General features: G+C 35.2%; 1 protein-coding gene across 5 annotated transcripts; it reads left to right on the top strand.

The window, feature by feature from the left end:
• The first annotated feature begins 642 nt into the window (after positions 1 to 642).
• Positions 643 to 9466, top strand: LOC120195496 (polyadenylate-binding protein 2-like). 5 transcript variants are annotated; one of them, XM_039197503.1, is made up of 8 exons: positions 643 to 716; positions 748 to 880; positions 965 to 1067; positions 1436 to 1506; positions 3187 to 3378; positions 3496 to 3623; positions 3709 to 3784; positions 9456 to 9466. In XM_039197503.1, the coding sequence occupies exons 2-7, from the start codon at positions 758 to 760 to the stop codon at positions 3755 to 3757; spliced, it is 666 nt and encodes a 221-aa protein (XP_039053434.1). In that variant the 5' UTR covers positions 643 to 716; positions 748 to 757; the 3' UTR covers positions 3758 to 3784; positions 9456 to 9466. The 5 variants fall into 5 exon arrangements, with proteins under 5 accessions (XP_039053434.1, XP_039053435.1, XP_039053436.1 ...); XM_039197504.1 differs by lacking the exon at positions 9456 to 9466 and having other exon boundaries at positions 3709 to 3906; XM_039197505.1 differs by lacking the exon at positions 9456 to 9466 and having other exon boundaries at positions 3496 to 3627; positions 3700 to 3906.
• Positions 9467 to 17327: the final 7861 nt, after the last annotated feature.

Below are 17327 nucleotides of genomic sequence, written 5' to 3'. Positions count from 1 at the left end.
TCTCGAATTTGAATTTTTTATTCGATTTTATTAAATTAAAACTCGAAGTTAATTTGAGTCGAATTTTTTCAAGCTGAAAAGATTGTTTTTTTGAGTCGAGACAAGTTTTGCTCATCTCTAATAATAATAAAATTATCTCCAACTTTTGTATAAGTGATCACTTTATCCTCTATCTTTTGGAGTATTTGAGCCCCAAACATTTCAATTTTTGGTCAAAATAACTTATGTTGAAAGAAAACCATTAGTTAATTAACAGTCAACATATGCTCACACGATAATTATTCACGTGTTTAATTGTTAATGTGACACATAATATATCATCATTTTAAATGATATAGTGTATATCATATCTTTAATTTAGATAAGATGATATATATATCACATCAATTATAATTTAATTAATAATTAAATGACTAGAGTGTATTTTATCCATATATTTAACACATCAGAAAGTAAACATAAACTCATTTACAATGGAAGGAGGCCCAACCCAAGAAAGTCACATCGGTTAAATACCACGGAAACTCGGAAAGGCCCAAGACCTCTTTTTGAAAATTGGAAGCATATATAACCCTCGGCGAAGGGTCACCATTGATCATCTTCCATCATCGTACGGCTATGACAGCATGAGCAAAAATCCTTTGTTTCTAATAGAAGTTATCCAGTGAAGAGAGTACTACTAATAGACTTGGGAGACTCTTTCTAGAAGAATCGACCAACAGAGATAGAGGGGGGGGGGGGGAGGAATAAAATAAAAATGGATGAAGAGGAGCATGAGGTGTACGGTGGTGAAATCCCCGACGAAGGAGAGATGGAGGGCGAATTGGACCCTCAAAACGCCGACGTCGACATGTCCGCCGCCGATGAAGATGCTGTCAAGGTACTCATTTTAAAAACAAATTTAAAACCCTAGCTCAAGACCGTCCTTTATTTATTTTTTACTATAATTGCTTGATTGTTGTAGGAATTGGATGAAATGAAGAAACGGTTGAAGGAGATGGAAGATGAAGCGGCGGCTCTACGTGAAATGCAGGCTAAGGTCGAGAAGGAAATGGGTGCTGTTCAAGGTTTTTCTTTTCTTTTCTTTTTCGTATTTTTGTTTGTGAATATTTATATGATCTGAATTTAGTATAAAATTATGATGTTAGGGTTTATGAATTGGTTCTCTAGATTTTTATAATTTAATTTTATAATTCCATCAAATCTGAAACTTCAAAGTTAATTTTTAAACTGAAAATCATTTCATTTTTTAGAAAGTGATTATACTGTATTAGTAGTTTATTGATTTTACTAGAGAATTCTAACAGGGAGGTATAGCCTGGATATCTGTTAATTTTATCTATATTTCAAGGTGCTGATCGTGTTTAGATTTTTGAACCATTTTTCTAATTTCAACCTGAACATTTATTCTAAAAAATATCACTTTTTATCACAGATCCTGCTAGTGCTGCAGCTAATCAGGCGAGCAAAGAGGAAGCTGATTCACGATCTATTTTTGTTGGCAATGTGAGATAAATAATGTCTTTCTTTCTCATATTTTCAAGGGTTGGCCAAAAGCTATTTTTCCTTTACACAATATTGTACTTAAAGATATCAAAAAATTGTATCTGTATGCTAAATTTCAAAAAAAGAAAAAGAAAAAGGAAATAAGAGGGAAAAAAGAGAAAATGAGGGGGGAGGGGAGAATTCCTCAAATATTTCATGGAGAAAAGAAGGAAAGGAAGTGATGGAAGAAGACGTTGAATGGGAAAAAAGTAAAGAAAATGAAAAAAAGAGAAAAGAAAGGAAGATTTTGGAAGAAAATATATATGGAAAAAAGAGGAAAATATCGATATGATGGAAACTTTGATTAGTTTTATGTGATGCATGTAGAAAATTTGTACTTGAAAAATCAGGGAGTTAAAAGAAGTATAATACCAGCCCCTGAAAAGTGTAACTGGGCTTGTTTGGAGTGGATGAATGGAAGTACCATGTTAACTTACATACTTAAACTTCTTTCAAGGGATTTAGTTTTCTTGTTTTGGCGAGCTAAGCCAAGTCAACAAATGCTCTCTAAGATGCAAGAACACCGTTGCCGATCGTTGGAGTATGAGCCTCAGAAATTTGTGGTCATTTTGGCTGATGTGGTGAGAGGCATTTGTTTGCTTCTTTGTACCATTAATCTCTTGTTGCCTGTTGTTTGTGTAAATAACCTTGTTCTTATTTCTCATTGTTAGTTGTTTCTGTGATTTTTCCCCATTTTAATCCTTTTTCCCTTATTTTTTAGAAAATGCATACTGCTAAAAGCCTAAAACTTTTCCTTTTCATTTAAGAACTTGATGCATGGATTCTCTTCCTGGATTTCCTTTAAGAATTGACTCTTAATTGTTTTCTTCAGCTGGTGGATCATAGTCGCTAGAAATTGTATTCTATAGTAAAAGAAAAAAACTCTCAGTCATCTATCTTTTTTATAAAAACATGATTTCATCAGTCTGTGGGTTTTGTCTTGTGGATGTTGTTTCCCAATAAAAGGTCTTGATCAGTCTGCTTTTCCTCAGTATCATGTTTCCTTCAACATTTCTTATTTGAGTTACCCTTTTCATTTTGAAGTGCACAACGGTCTTCTTGTTTTTTTTGCTGCTTTAATTTTATTGAATACTGATAAAAAATGCGTGTTATAAGTAAATACAAGGCTAGATGTTAAATAATTAGCATATGTAGCAGGCACTGCGTATTATGTATTGAATTATAATCAACATGATAACAAGATGTAAAATGTTCAAGTTGCTGTTGCTCGCCTAATATTTTACGTGAAATTTGTTGAGCAGGAAGTGCCAAATTTGGGCTTTTTGCATTTTGGTGTTTATTAGTCCTCTCAAATTAGAATTTAGTAGAAAGAAACCATGTTTGATTTACCGTTTTAAAGAGTTTAAGTAATAAGAGTTGAATGATGGCATTGCTAAGAAAGATAGATTTTTGAGTGCCTGAAGATGATTCACTTTGATAATTGAATGTGATGTTTCCTAGACCTTGAAGAGAACATGTAAATGGCCTGTTTAGTTAGCGTACGGTGTTCTCATTTCCCGTAGCCTTGCAAGGTGTAAGGTGGAATTATCATGATAACTACGCAATGGTGGTAGTATTTCTTTTGTACTGCTGACCGACTAATTTATCTTTGAAAACCTTGGGCTGAATTTTATTCTGCAGGTTGATTATACATGCACACCTGAGGAAGTGCAGCAGCATTTCCAATCTTGTGGCACTGTAAACAGGGTTACTATTCTGACAGAAAAGTATGGTCAACCAAAAGGATTTGCTTACGTAGAGTTCCTGGAAGCAGAGGCTGTTCAAGAGGCTCTGGTGCTGAACGAATCTGAATTGCATGGCCGCCAGTTGAAGGTATTATGTTGTCTTTAATATCAAGAAGCGTGGTGTTTTGTTTCTAAAAATGGAGCCTGTTGGTCTCGTATGATGCCATTCTGAAACATAATTTTGGTATTCCTTGTGATAATTTAGGTTTTGCCAAAACGGACTAATGTTCCAGGGATGAAGCAGTACTGTCCAAGACGATTCAATCCTTATATGGGCTACCGGCCTAGGAGGCCCTATATGCCGCCTTATTTTTATTCTCCTTATGGATACGGGTGTGTTTCTTGTGCATAGTTTCTCTTCCCCCGGTTCACAAATTAGATCCATTATATTTTTCTTACTATGTTGTCCTCGTTGCAGGAAGATTCCTAGATTCAGGAGGCCAATGCGGTATATGCCCTACTACTAGAAGACTGAGTTATTGAGAGTTACAGTGGTTTGATGTAGGAAATATAATCAGGCATTTCTAGTTGATATATGCAATTTGAACCATGTACTATGTGGTGTATGACCTTTCCAAAGTATCCGAATTGTTCTAATTTAATAATTTCTAAAGAAGTACTGTGTAGTTGAATTATTAGACTATTGTTAGTTGTAGGGTTAAGCAGTGAACTGACTTCACTCACTTTTGAAGTTCTTCCTATCAAATCTGTTCTACTTCTATTTTCCATTTCTTTGTTCTAATTTGACTTTTTTTTTGCAAGAAATTTAATTTCTGTCTTCGAGAAAAAAAATATGAACAATAAGGAATCGCTGCAACACCTCTCTTTTGCCCTAAACGAATGGAGCCACTAAGGAATCGCTGCAACGCATCTCTTTTGCCCTAAACGAATCAGCTCCACCGAGGCACAATGGCTGGACATTGTCTATCAAATGTTGTCCATACCTACATGTTGTCGCGCAGAGTTCTCCGTGGGAGGCTTCCCTTAACAACATGATGTGCTTTGTGTTTGGTACTAGTTATCAACTGGGATCATCAAATACTGAAACTGAACAACTCAGCCAACCTACTTGGTAAGCTTAATTGGTCTGATCATCTTCCATGGTTTGCTAGCTTAGACATTAAAAAAATTCATTTTATTTGGGTTATGATTTGCAATGGCTCCACACCAAGTGCACTTGAAACTGTTCCGTTTGTCAAAAGGTAGGGTTGCAACCCACATCTCCAGCATGTTGTTTCTTTCGCCTGCTGTTCTGTTGAGGAGAGAGAGAAGCATAGGAGAGAAAGGGGAAAAAAGAAAAAAAGGAGATTGAAAAAAAGGAAAAATAGTTTTTTTTAGGAAAATTTAGTCCAAAAATCTAAGCAGATTAATTATTTGATCCAACAGGCTAACCCAAACATTAATTTGCGAAATACGATAATTGTTATAGCACAGAGCAAGTTCATCACGTCCACATGACGAATTTGCTCGGATATCATATTTTAATGGACCCAGATCTGAGTCATATGAGAACAAATTATTTAATATATTTCTTGAACTTGTCAAATCCACGTAGCGAGTTCTTTTAAAATATAATAATTTTTTGCATTATAAAATAATTATATATTTTTAATTCATGGAACTTGTCATCTGGGTGTGATGAATTCTATTTGGATTTAAAAGTTATAATCGTTAACTGAACATTAGGCAACAACCATATTCTGATGGTCATAAACAAATAGTCTATTGGAACTCGTCATGTGGGGGTGATAAATTCCTTGTGGTTGTTGGAATTGAAACTATAAATAGTAGTTTGGAGGTTCAAGGTTTGTATTGTGATTTATTGAGAAGAAAAGCAGTCTAATGAGAGAAAAAAATTATTTTTCGAAAATTTTGTGAAAAAATGTATACCCGAGAATAAATGCTTGATTAAGTCCATATTTCATTATTAAATTGACTCCGGTAAGATTTATTTCTTATAATTTTAAAAGTTCAAATCATAATATTGATGTTGTTGTTTTGAAAATTTATTAATTGTTTGAATTTTAAATTGTAGAAAGAAGAACGAGACATTCTTCATCGAGGAATGAAAAATGTTATGCCACACCAGCAGACTATTATTTATCTATAACAATCCATATTGTATCTTATCATATTTCTTCATGGTTTAGGGTTTAGGGTTTAGGATTTAGGGTTTAGGTTTTGATTGAATGTTGGAGACCCGAAACTCATACGTTTCACTTTTCTAGTGGTGAAGCGACGATTATTTTGGAAGATGTGGCTTACCAACTCGGTAGTCTGATAAATGGTGTGACATTGGTGAGACATAAAAATTGCAAGCGGGACGAGATTTATGAGCGATTATTGGGAAAGGTGCTACCGCCAGATGTCACATATGGGTTTCGGATACGGATGACGTGGTTGGAGAGTGAATTTCGAGTGGATGAGTGTTCTACCGAGAAAGAGGTCATGCATGCATCCCAAGCATATCTTCTCCAATTGATTGGAGGGATATTGTTACCGGATAAATACGGGAAGTTGGTGCACTCAATATCTTCCACTAATGAAAATATTTAGTAAGTGTCGTCAATATAGTTGTTGTCGACACTCGTTTTCATCCTGTTTAATATTTGTATTATTATTATTATTTTATTTTTTGGCAAGCTTATACAAAACCCAAAATGGGCCCAAATTACAAATCATTCGGCCCAAACAAGGAGCCCAATCAAAGTTAAAACCGGGCTCATTACACAACCCCTACTTAGTTAGGGTTTCTAAAACCATAATCTAACGCAACCATCACTAGCCATCGCCACCAGGGGAAGATTTTCCACCACCATTTTCCCCAATCAGTTTTTGTCGCCCGTCTCACCCACTCCTCGGCCACCGCTGCTGCCACTAATTGAAGCCCCTGCACTGTCAGAAATCCCAAGTCAGTAAGCAACAAGACCACAACCAAACCCACACGCAAACAACCTCTTGTAATCATTTCATAGCAAAAATCATAGAAAAAGAAGTTGTAAAATCGAAGTTATAAAACCTCGAATATTGGTTGTAAAAAAGGCTTTGGTTTTTTCAGTTTTGAAAAATAGCAAATAAAAGTAAAAAAAAAACAGAAGCATTTGAGAGGTATTTTTACTTTTTTTCTTCCAATCTCGAGGTATAATAGAAATAACAAAGATAATCGAAGAAAAAGAGGGAAACGAGAGAGTGTTACTTTTCAGCCGTGTCTCTTGTCGGTGCTAAGAGGGTCGGCTCGTAGATCTGAACAATGAGAAGGTGTCATGTGTCCCCGAGAGAAATATACTCTGGAATCGAGGCGATATAACGACGGACCGCGGAGATCCGGGCGGTGGAAGCCGAGAGGTCTCGACTTATTTCGTGGCATTGGAGATCGTTTTTCACAAAACTGAGCCCGGATTTGTGACGACTACGTTGAGCTGAGCCTCCTGGTGGCCACCGGCAGCGGCAGCGAGCGCTAGATGGCCGACGATGGGCCAGGCGACCGACGATGGGCCGATTTCTAGAGAGAATGGATAACTTCTCTCTCTAAAATAAAAAAATATGAGAAAAATGAAAAAAAAAGAAAAAAAGTACGTTTTTATAAAACCAGTTAGGGGAAATTGCACTTAGGTCACCCTAGCTTGCACGTGTTTTTGCAGAATGGTCCTGTGTAGGGACGATTTTCTTTATTTACCCATTTCTGTTTATACTATATAATTTTTGGTTTATTTGTTGTTTAGTCCCCCTACATTAGTCGTGTTTTTTGTATGTTAGTCACATGTAGGGATTGTTTTGTAATTTACCCACTTTTATTCATATTATTTATTTTTTGTTTTAATTTCCGTTTAGTCCCTGTATGTTTAGCGTGTTTTTATAGTTTAGTTATGTGTAGTGACTATTTTTTTTAAATACTTAGGGATTGATTTAGTAATTTCCACTTTTTTATTTCGAATGTATATTTTAGGCTAGAAAAATGGAAGATTTAGGAAATAACTCCTGTAGTTTCTACATGTTTGTATTTCAAACCTGAATATGTTTTTTAGTTATTTTAATTTGGCAATGCAATTTTAATTTAGTCCTCATGTTTTATTTAATTTTATATTTTGTAATTTTAGCACTAAATATTAAAAATGCTCATTTTAGTCACTTTTATAATTTATTTTATTTTAATTTTGGCATGATGGTTTGATTGTTTATGTTTTAGTCCTATTTTTTTATTTTATTTTAATTTTTGCATGTTATTTCATTTTAGTCCTTAATTAATTTTGCATGTTATCCTCATAAGCATCACTTGACTCGAATCGAAATATATTGACTAAGGGTAATATTCAATCATTTTAATATTATCGTAAAAAGACTGTCTTAACCTATAAGAAAGTTACTTTCAATAATTTTAAAATGAAAGTCTATCTCATTTAGTGACATGAATTAAATCGAATTCATTTTAAAATTTAGGGATTGGGAAAAAGATCATGTTCTTTTAATTAAATTCATCGAGAAAAGACTGTTAGATCGAATCTAAGGTCTCGTCTCGATATATTTAAATAATTAAACATTCTTATTCTCATTAAATATTGGTAAAATAAATAATTAATTACTTGCTTGATATGCTTTTAATTTGTTTTATTTTTGCATGTGTTTCCCAATAGATTTTCAAAATAATAACATTTGAATTGACATTGAGAATAATAATATCTTTTCATTTCAGTCTGAGTAATAAATGATTGCTTTAAGGTATGAGATGTCATTTATTATTGACTGAAAATCATTAGATATTATCGTTTTCAATCTAATCGATATTGAATTTTAAGACGAAATAGTAATATCTCGTTATTTCAATTGGGGTAATAATTGATTGTTTTAATGCACGAAAGGTCATTTATTCTCGATCGAAAATAATTGGATATTATTATTTCCATTCTTAAAATTATTTTGGGTGTTGTTATTTTGAATTAATAGTGAACTTTATAATGAAATTTTAATATTTCTTTATTTCGATTGGAGTAAGAATCAATTGCTTCAAGGTATGAGAGATTGAATCTTCTCGATATGAAATAATTAAATATTATTATGTTTCATCCAAAAATTCAAAGAATATTATTTTTAGGGGATTTTAAATTAAATTAGACTCGAACTTGTAAATTTCATTGCAAAACAATTAATTAATCTACTAGATACCGATTTAGGGCGCTGTGGGGGTGCTAATCCTTTCCCACATGTAACCGACTCCCGAACTCAAATTTTGGTAACGCAGATCGCAAGTTTGTCGTTGTAATTAAGATTAATATTTTATTAAAATGGTAAATACTTTCTTGGGTGCCCAATCACACCCTAATCAAATATTAGCGACAACTCCTCGAACTACGTTTTATCATTAAACGCTCACCTAAAAATTATTTCGAAACAAGACCCTATTTTCCCCCTTCGAAAAAAATCGTTTCGAGCTTGGCGACTCCGCTGGGTACTTTTTTTTAGAGGGTCAGACCATTAGTCGATTAATTAATTGTCTTTGCAATAAAAATTACAAGTTCACTGTAATTTGGTTTTTGATCCCTTTTTGGTTTAAATAAGTGCTTATAATATGATTAACCACTAAATAGTTGTACTGACGTGTTTGATAGTGTTTTCAGAGTGAATAATTTTTTGAGTTTATTTTGAGGCTTCTGTTTGGTGTTTGTTTTGTTTTCGCTTTTTCTCACACACTGCACAACCACATTTATATAACATGAGCTAAAACTTCGCTCCGTCCTATTTAAGTAGGAGTGAGAAGTTACTCCCTCGTGTGGTTTTCACTTCCGTACGGGATAGTGGATCGCTCCTAGGGTTCACGCCTTATGGTCATTGTGATGGTTTTCACCTCTATATGGACATAAGGAGGTGTGTCCCCTCGAATTGAACTCGATCTGAAAGCTTGTGATGGGTAAGGATTGAGGGTTCGGTAGCCTAAGGGGGCACGAGCAAGGACAATCCGAAGACCTCTTACTTTAGAACCGAACCCAGCATGTAGTAAACTTAGAACCGAGATAGAACCTTACCCAGTTCATTAGAGTTCCATGAGGAGAGTACACAAGGAAAAGATTATTTGAGCCTTTTAATTTTTGTAGTGTAATTTTGATTGCTAAATAAATGTATGCAAACTATCATGCGGTTAGGTTTAATTTTTCGAATAAGCATACGAACTAGATGACATGATTTTAGGATTTTCTATAAAAGAAGCATGTGGGTAGAAATCTTGTTTGGGTAGGACCAACTAAAGCATGATTGGGTAACCATCATGTGGGGTAAGTTTTATCGATAAATTATATTATATCCGATTAATTAATTTATAATTACTGAATAATTTTCTCTTGCCCTTTTGTTTTATTTGTGCTCATCTTGCATTGCATTATTCATCCTATTGGTGTTGATCTGTAACCTATGTCCATATAGAAGGCTAGTAATATGGAACGAAGGATTCAAAAATAGGTAGAGGACAATGCAGATATTCTGAGATGGTCCAAACAGTCCCAACTTACGAATGGAGATAGTTTATAGTTTGGGTATGTGTCAGATTTGATTGGGTACACTCACATCAATGTTCGTCAAAGTGATCCAAGCAAGCTGAAAGAGATTTGGGGAAAGTGGGAAGTATCCGATAAGCAGTTATTTTTACCAACTCTATGGTGACATCTCGTATCTCTTAGACATTCCGATTGACTGAAATATGTTTAGAGCTCTGGCACAGTTCTAAAACCCCACTTATAGTTGTTTTACCTTTGGTCGAGTGGACCTAACACCTACCATAGAGGATTACTATGCCTTGATTCATTGTTTGAGATTCCAAGTTGACAAGGTGTACACCAAGCCACCAAATACTCATTCCTTCAAGAAAAAACTGCTCCAGATGAACAACATGAGTGAGGAGTGGGTCATAAGAGGCATAAAAAAGAAGAGAGATAGCGAGTGCATCACCTGGACCGTTCTGAGAGAAGTGATCAACCATCATCCCAAAAGACGAAAGCAAATTGACCTATTTGCTCTAGGTATTTATAGGTTAGTCATATTCTCGAAGGTTCTGGGGCACGTTGATGTATCAGTGGTAGATCTGTTCGAGAGACTGGACCGACATATAGATCCCGTTCTGTTTATCTTGGCCAAAACCTTCCACTCCCTGAACTCTTGAAAACGAGAAGGAGAATGACGCTTCATAAGGTGCGTATCACTGTTGTTAGTCTGGATCCTCAGTCATTTCAAACACGTCGAGAGGGAACATGGTCGTATGTTTCTGGAAGGATTTTCACCTTTGAAGGATTTTTTTCTCGAGATTGGCCTGGGTTTCACTAAAGAGAAGTGGATGATCATTTTTAAAGATATCCAAGATGGTTATATATTGTAGTGCGCTTCATGGAATGTCTCCTTAGACATTCTGTATAGATGTGGAGAAATAGATTGGGTTTCGTTGCCAAGCATATGGGGTTTTGTGGGATATGCTCCGTTATTGGTTTCCAGGTAGTATGGGTTGAGATAATTTATTTCAACAATGTGGGATTTATCCGAGTCTAAGTTTGTTTTTAGAGGAGAGAAGTACAAGAATAAAGTCAAACGGGTTGCCGATGCATGAAGGCACGCTCGTTGAGTAAATCTCTTTACCTTCGAATTAAGGTTGTCACAAGAGTACAATGAGTGGAGAAGCAACAGAGTTAATGATAATATCCCGATGATTAATCCCGAAAATACTCAGCATATGGAAGAACATCTCAGAGTGGTACAATCTCCACCTAAAACAAGTCAGGCTTGATTTTGAGGCTGAAAGGAAATAGTGGAAGGAGACGTAACAAAGATTGGAGGAGGAGTCATACTAGAGAAGCTTAGAAATCAATATCCAAAAAGGTCGAGCTGACCGAATCGAAAAAGTAGAGAAGCAACTCAGATTGGACTTTGATGATCTCTAATTAGCTTACCAACGAATAGTCAAGGCTCATATGACCACTAGCTCAAGTAAGTCTCTTGCTAAATGGATACGAGAATTGGAAGGTTTAAAAATAGAAGTCGGGGAAAGCAGTGAAGAGCTCAAGCAGAGTAGACACCAAGCAAAGCTACTTTCAAGAGAAAAGAGTGCTTTAGAGCAATAGCTTCAAGAGAGTCGAACCCAGAACGAGAAATTAAAGCGTAGAATATTGAGTTTAGAGATAACTTTACGACGGTACCGAAGTCGAGAAAGCAATTCAAATCGTGCGGAGGTTGAAAGCTTGAAGAAGCGTGTGATTGAAGTCAAGGCCATGGTTCAAAATTTTCAGAGAAGAGCAAGTGAACTATCGATAGTCCCCTATGAAAGAGTTATACAAAGGTGTCATCGTTGGGAACAAGCTTAGTAGAGAATTAAACAAAAGGATGAACTCATCGTGAGCTACCTATAACATGCTCAGTGAGTAGCTCAACACTTGGTTGACTTATCGCATGAAGCTGATATTGTAACCAAATGGTTGGAGCCCGAGACTAAAGAAGCTCATAGGATTCTAGATTTATTGGGGCACATCCATCAATTAGGAGAGAAAGCTCAGATTTATTTGTGATATGTCTAAGCCTTGTAACCAAACTTCGTTTCTAATATAAAAAGTTATTCTAAGGAATCGGTCCAGAATCAACACCATGCATTACATTTACATTGAATTTATTGTTCGCACTGCATTTTATTCATTAATGGTTATATTTTTCACATTCTTTAATAAAATATTAATAAAATGATACTATGGCAGAATTTCTGATAGTTACCCGTAGCGTGTTTTTGGGGAAGATAAAAAACAATGAATGAAATATTAGCACGTGCTAGTAGGATTGAGAAAATCCAGGAGCAACTCATAAAGACCCAACTAGAAATGATTGATGAAGCAAGAAAGTCCCAAGTTGAGTCCAAGGAACAAATGTCCTAGTTGATGAGCATGATGATTACAATAATATATGGGGATAAATTGTTAAAGGATCCTATTATACAAGAGAAGATGAAAACTTTCAGTGAAAATTTGAATATTGGTAGTGCAACCAATGCGGTGACAACAAATGATTAAGAACCTGTTGGGGAATGTGGTAATCCAAGTTAACTCCAAATATCGGGCATAATTCCAGAAAATGTGATAGAGATCATGTTGGGAAAAGCAAAAATTGAGGGTGAAACTTCTAACACGAAAGTTGAGCCTGACTCAAAGAAGAAAGGCTTAGAGGACGTTCAAATGCTAGTAAAGAAGGCTAAAAAGAACAGAAAGAAAAAAAGAGGACACTTCTTGTTCCGATTCCAAACTCATATTCGGACTTGTTACATTTTCTTTTCGAAAGAGGCATCCTAACGCCTATTCCTCCAAATACTTATTTGCGTCTAGATTGCCAAGGTGTCAAAAAGTCATACGACTATCATTCTGGTGATCTTAGCCACTCTACAGAAAGTTTTGCGGTCATGAGATCAAAAGTTTAGAACCTTATTATGGAAGGGTTGTTATGCTTTGAAGATGAAAAACCAAAGCTCCCTCGAAGCTCAAAACTTATCGATGAAGGGAGATTTGCAAACCAATGTCTCTCGTAAGATGTTAGTCAAAAGTTGAACCTTCAAAGTAAACATCTTGATGATCAGTCACAAGGTCTTCATGATGGTGACAAGGAGAAAGCGAGGTCAAAAGAGCTTCTACTCAATTTTCCTTCATTTTCATACATCAAGTTATATCCCAAGTTGTTCAAAGCCCAATTGATTACCCCACATCTGGCTAAGCTTCTACTGCCCCCTTATCCGAGTTGGTATAATGAAAAAGTTTCTTGTGAATATCACGTCGGAGCCCGAGGACACTCCATCAAGAATTATGGTAACTTCAAGCAACAGGTCCAAGATATTTTGGCTCATAGAGTTATAGAGGTGAATGTTAACAATCATTCTGTTTCAGTAAAACAATTGGGAGTCAGCCCCCAGAATGGAGTTGATGGGGTCAAAATGAATAAAATCCATACGAAAGAGGACGTAAAAAAAGAAAAGAGCAAAATTAAGGAAAGCGAGGTATGTGAGGCAGAGTTAAAGGATTCAATTATCGAGACTTCACTGACGCTAAAAAAGAAGAAAGAGGTGGGAAATGATGAGAAGAAAATTAAAAGAGAAGTAATTCGAGATTGGCCACAAAAGATGTCTTGGAGAAATACGACCCTTAGTGCCCATTTCTAACTTGTTATCCCCTCTAATACAAAGTCAATACCTCACTCCAAGGCCTTTAAGAATAAAAACTAGACCTTCTTCTTATGGCTACGACCCATATAGTCCTTGCGATTTTCATCTGGGGGCATTGGGCCGTCACAATCACAAGTGCATACCATTGATGGAAGAGATAGAAAAACTCATTGACAAGGGAGTCCTGACACTAGAAATGATTGAGAAATAGGGAGCAAGTGAGTATAAAGACCCTAATCCAATTGGACACCCACCATTATAGGAGAAATAGGGCATTCTGGCTGAACAAGTGAAGGTCGTTCTCCACCACAATCACACCTTATGTTTGCAACATCTTGTTTGAACTTATTTTTTATACTTTCTCAGCTTTCTTTTTGTAAGGATATTTAAATGAATTTATGCTACTTTAAAGATGGTGAGCATTGAATCAAATTTGTAATCTTGAAATTCTTTAAATATCAACTGAATTAAAATCTCTTTAATAGAGTTATGGATCTTTGACATAGCGACAAGATTGAAAACTAATAAAACATGGACCTTTGACCTTACCCAGAAGATACCCTCGAATACCATACATTTTTCTTGTAGGGACCAAGCTAGCATTCTCTCTGCATGAAGAGACAATTAATGGCTTGGCCTTCAGGTATATAAGGATGTGGACAAAATGGGGCATATTGCACATGAGATTGCAAAGCTGATTGGTTTCTACTTTTTTTTAATGACGTTCAACGATGATCATGATCTTCACAGATGGAATAGTCGAGTAGGTGAATCTAGTTTAGGTCAGTTGCTTGCAAATTGAACTCTAAGGATGAGATTTTCTAACTTTCAACGACACCTGGACTATAACAGATTTTTATTGACAAGCTTAGGAAATTGAACCTGTATACCCATAATGTAATTATATGTGTATACAATAAATCTTGAGCTATCCCTCTAGAGCAATTGGTTAAACACCCTGGCTTTATGGATAGATTCAGCTAGCCCGATAAAGGCGATTATAATATATACAATAAAGCTAAATTAAGCTAGCCAAAAAATGGTCAATTAGATCGAATTTACTAAATAAGGAGTTTTGGTAAAGATGGACTAAGGGAGTTAAGGAACACTTGTTATAGTCAATTTCACACGAGCACTCAGAAATTTTATTTTTAGATCGATATTTTTGCACTGCTTTGTTAGAGGAGTCTACAAAGCTTGAACAAATGGAAGATTTCACATAACTGAAATAGAATTGTTCTAAAATATTTAGTAATTGATTATGCTAGTTGCAACATTTTGTTTGCACCCAATTAAATGCCAAGTCAGAAACAAGGGGCATGTATAACATTTCAAAGAGCATGGACAAGAAGAATGAATTGATGGCTGAAACATTAGAAAATAGGAAGCCAAGTTGAAACCAACCCATCAATTTTGACACTTGTCAAAGAGCTATAACTTTAAAAATATTAAAAAGCTGTTGATTCTTTTGATATTATGTGAACTCATGTTTATGATTTGCTTCAATTGTGAGCCTGAATTAAGGGGCAATACTTTACAAATTTGTTTCATTTTTTGATTTCTAAAATAAAAGAATTTTTAAAAACATTTTCAAACAGGGAATTCTCAAATGCGAAAGGTCCTTGAAGACAGTGAGGCCCATTCTGCCTCTATTGGAGAAAAACATAAGCGATGCCAGAATAATGAAGCATTTCACCATCTTGAAAGAAAGTGGTCCGTGATATCATAATGAATGGAGGATAGAACTTGTAACACTTCCTTGTGATGTTGTCGGTAACCCATCGAGAAGAAGTTGATCACCTTATTTGAAAAGGACACATATCCCAATGCATAGAAAAAATACAAGAGTGAGATAGGTCAAGGATGAAATTTTGGTACCCAAATAGGGAGAAGCTGTGAAAGTACCCACTTTGGGGTATGTCCATAAACCCAGATCATGTTGAGATAACAAGGTTCAGACCGAAAAGACATTGAGAATGAGCCACACAACTTGGAATGTCAGGGGCAGGCCATGAATTTAAACAAATCTTACCTTGCGGAGCAAATCAGTTGAGCATTAATCAACTGTAGAATCTTGGAAAAATAACTCTGATAGTGCAATTGAGTTGATGGCAGAAAGGGATATCAAGGTCATGTTCCTGAACGCAGCAAGAATATGAGAAACGAAACATCTCTTCTGAGGCATTAATGCAGATAAGAGGCAAAGCATACACATAGACCACAAGACGATTGGGAATATCTTCAGAAGTTGCAAGCTTAAAATTATAGGTTGTTATACCAATATCTGAGTAAACCTTATAGAGGAGTGATCAAGAGGAAGAAAACATGGTTCTCTATTTTGGAGTCAAAAGAAAATTGAATCAACATTTGTGCATGCATGAGAACATCATTTGCATAAAATAAATGTATTACATTGTATTCGTATTTCACACATAAATATATGGTTTTTACGGATCTTCCAATGAAAAGAGAAGATTCATGATACCAAAATCCCAACAAGTGGAAGCTAGAATTCGAACCTCAAATACAGAGAATCATGTTTAACGAGGCAAACTTATACATGCACCGATTCCATAATACATGCTTCTTTGGAATAATGTTTCTACTCGAACCTATTAGAAGAACAAAGTCTCGAAGATTCAAAACATATCTATTCGGTAAGTATAATGTGAAGGAATCATTAAACAATTCTAATGTTGCTCCCTTTAATGCTTTAGATTTGAGGTCGAATCTTTTTGAAGAAAGGGAGGATGATACATGCATCACAAGACTCACATCAAAGGAAGAAGTAATAACTCTTCCAAATGATACACTCGTCCAATCATTGGAAAAGTAGATCAGAACAGAAGCATACTTACGATGACGTTTTGAATGGGATTATGATCTTATTTGGTCAAGCTGTCTTCTGGAGATATTATCTACTGTCTTTTATCTTTCCAACGGTTCTTGAATCGCATCAATCCGATATAGGGAACTCAAGTTATGACCATTTTACTGAAGATGGTGCATGTAGGAAATCCTATACGGGATTAATAAGTGATTTTGTAAATATTACGAATTTTCAATATTTATATTGATTATTTGTAATATAATTTAATATAGGATGAAGAATTATCTTTTAGGATCAGATTTATTATTTTATTAGGAATTAAGGTTGGGTTAAAACAATATTTTTAGTTATTATTATTTTATTAGGAATTAGAGTTAAAACATGTTTAGTTTATTATTATTTATTCTTTAGTTATTTAGGACCTTTAGAACTCAGCCCCTATATAAATGAGGCTTCATTCAACTTTGTAAATAAGATTTCTTTGATTAATAATACAACGAGAGTTTGATTTTGCAAGTGTTGATTGCCTTGTGCCTTCGAAGCTTATTCTCTTTAAGTTCTTTCAAGTTCTTGTGAGGGAGATTAATCTTCACACTCTAATTTGCCTTTTCATCGCGACTATGAGGGTTGGTTAGAGCCATATTATTGTGTTTTCCTTTTCATTGCGACTAGGAGGGCTCGATAGGACACTTATCCATCTATTTTCCACAAATTCATTCTCACCATCATCATCTTTACCGTTCACCTTCATAAGGGAGATCTTTTGATTTCTTGGTTATCTTATTTTATTTTCAATTTCTTTATCTTTGTTTATCTTGTTCTAATCTTGTTTCTTACCTTGTTTTCAGTACCTCAAAGAAACCCTAAAAGAACCCTAGCTATTGCCACCACATTCTCTATTCATTCCTCATTGTTCTTCATCGAGTCTAGAGCTTTCTAGGTTTGATTCTTCAACAAGAGCAACATTCATTAACCCGCCACCACTTCCCTATAACAAACTCCCATATTCAGTGGCAGCGAGACAAGTTTCCACAAGAAAAGTTGA

The sequence above is a fragment of the Hibiscus syriacus genome, unplaced genomic scaffold (assembly GCF_006381635.1).
Source record: "Hibiscus syriacus cultivar Baekdansim isolate YM2019G1 unplaced genomic scaffold, ASM638163v2 tig00117016_pilon, whole genome shotgun sequence".
In the NCBI taxonomy this organism is placed as follows: domain Eukaryota; kingdom Viridiplantae; phylum Streptophyta; class Magnoliopsida; order Malvales; family Malvaceae; genus Hibiscus; species Hibiscus syriacus.
The sequence above is the reverse complement of the archived record's forward strand: the minus strand, read 5'-3'. Positions and strand labels throughout refer to the sequence as shown.

Excerpts from the sequence above, each read along its gene's own strand:
- LOC120195496 (XM_039197503.1), top strand. The coding sequence starts at position 758 with ATGGATGAAGAGGAGCATGAGGTGTACGGTGGTGAAATCCCCGACGAA. Across the intron at positions 881-964 it reads CCGATGAAGATGCTGTCAAG|GAATTGGATGAAATGAAGAA; the intron begins GTACTCATTTTA and ends TGATTGTTGTAG. Across the intron at positions 1,068-1,435 it reads GGAAATGGGTGCTGTTCAAG|ATCCTGCTAGTGCTGCAGCT; the intron begins GTTTTTCTTTTC and ends TTTTTATCACAG.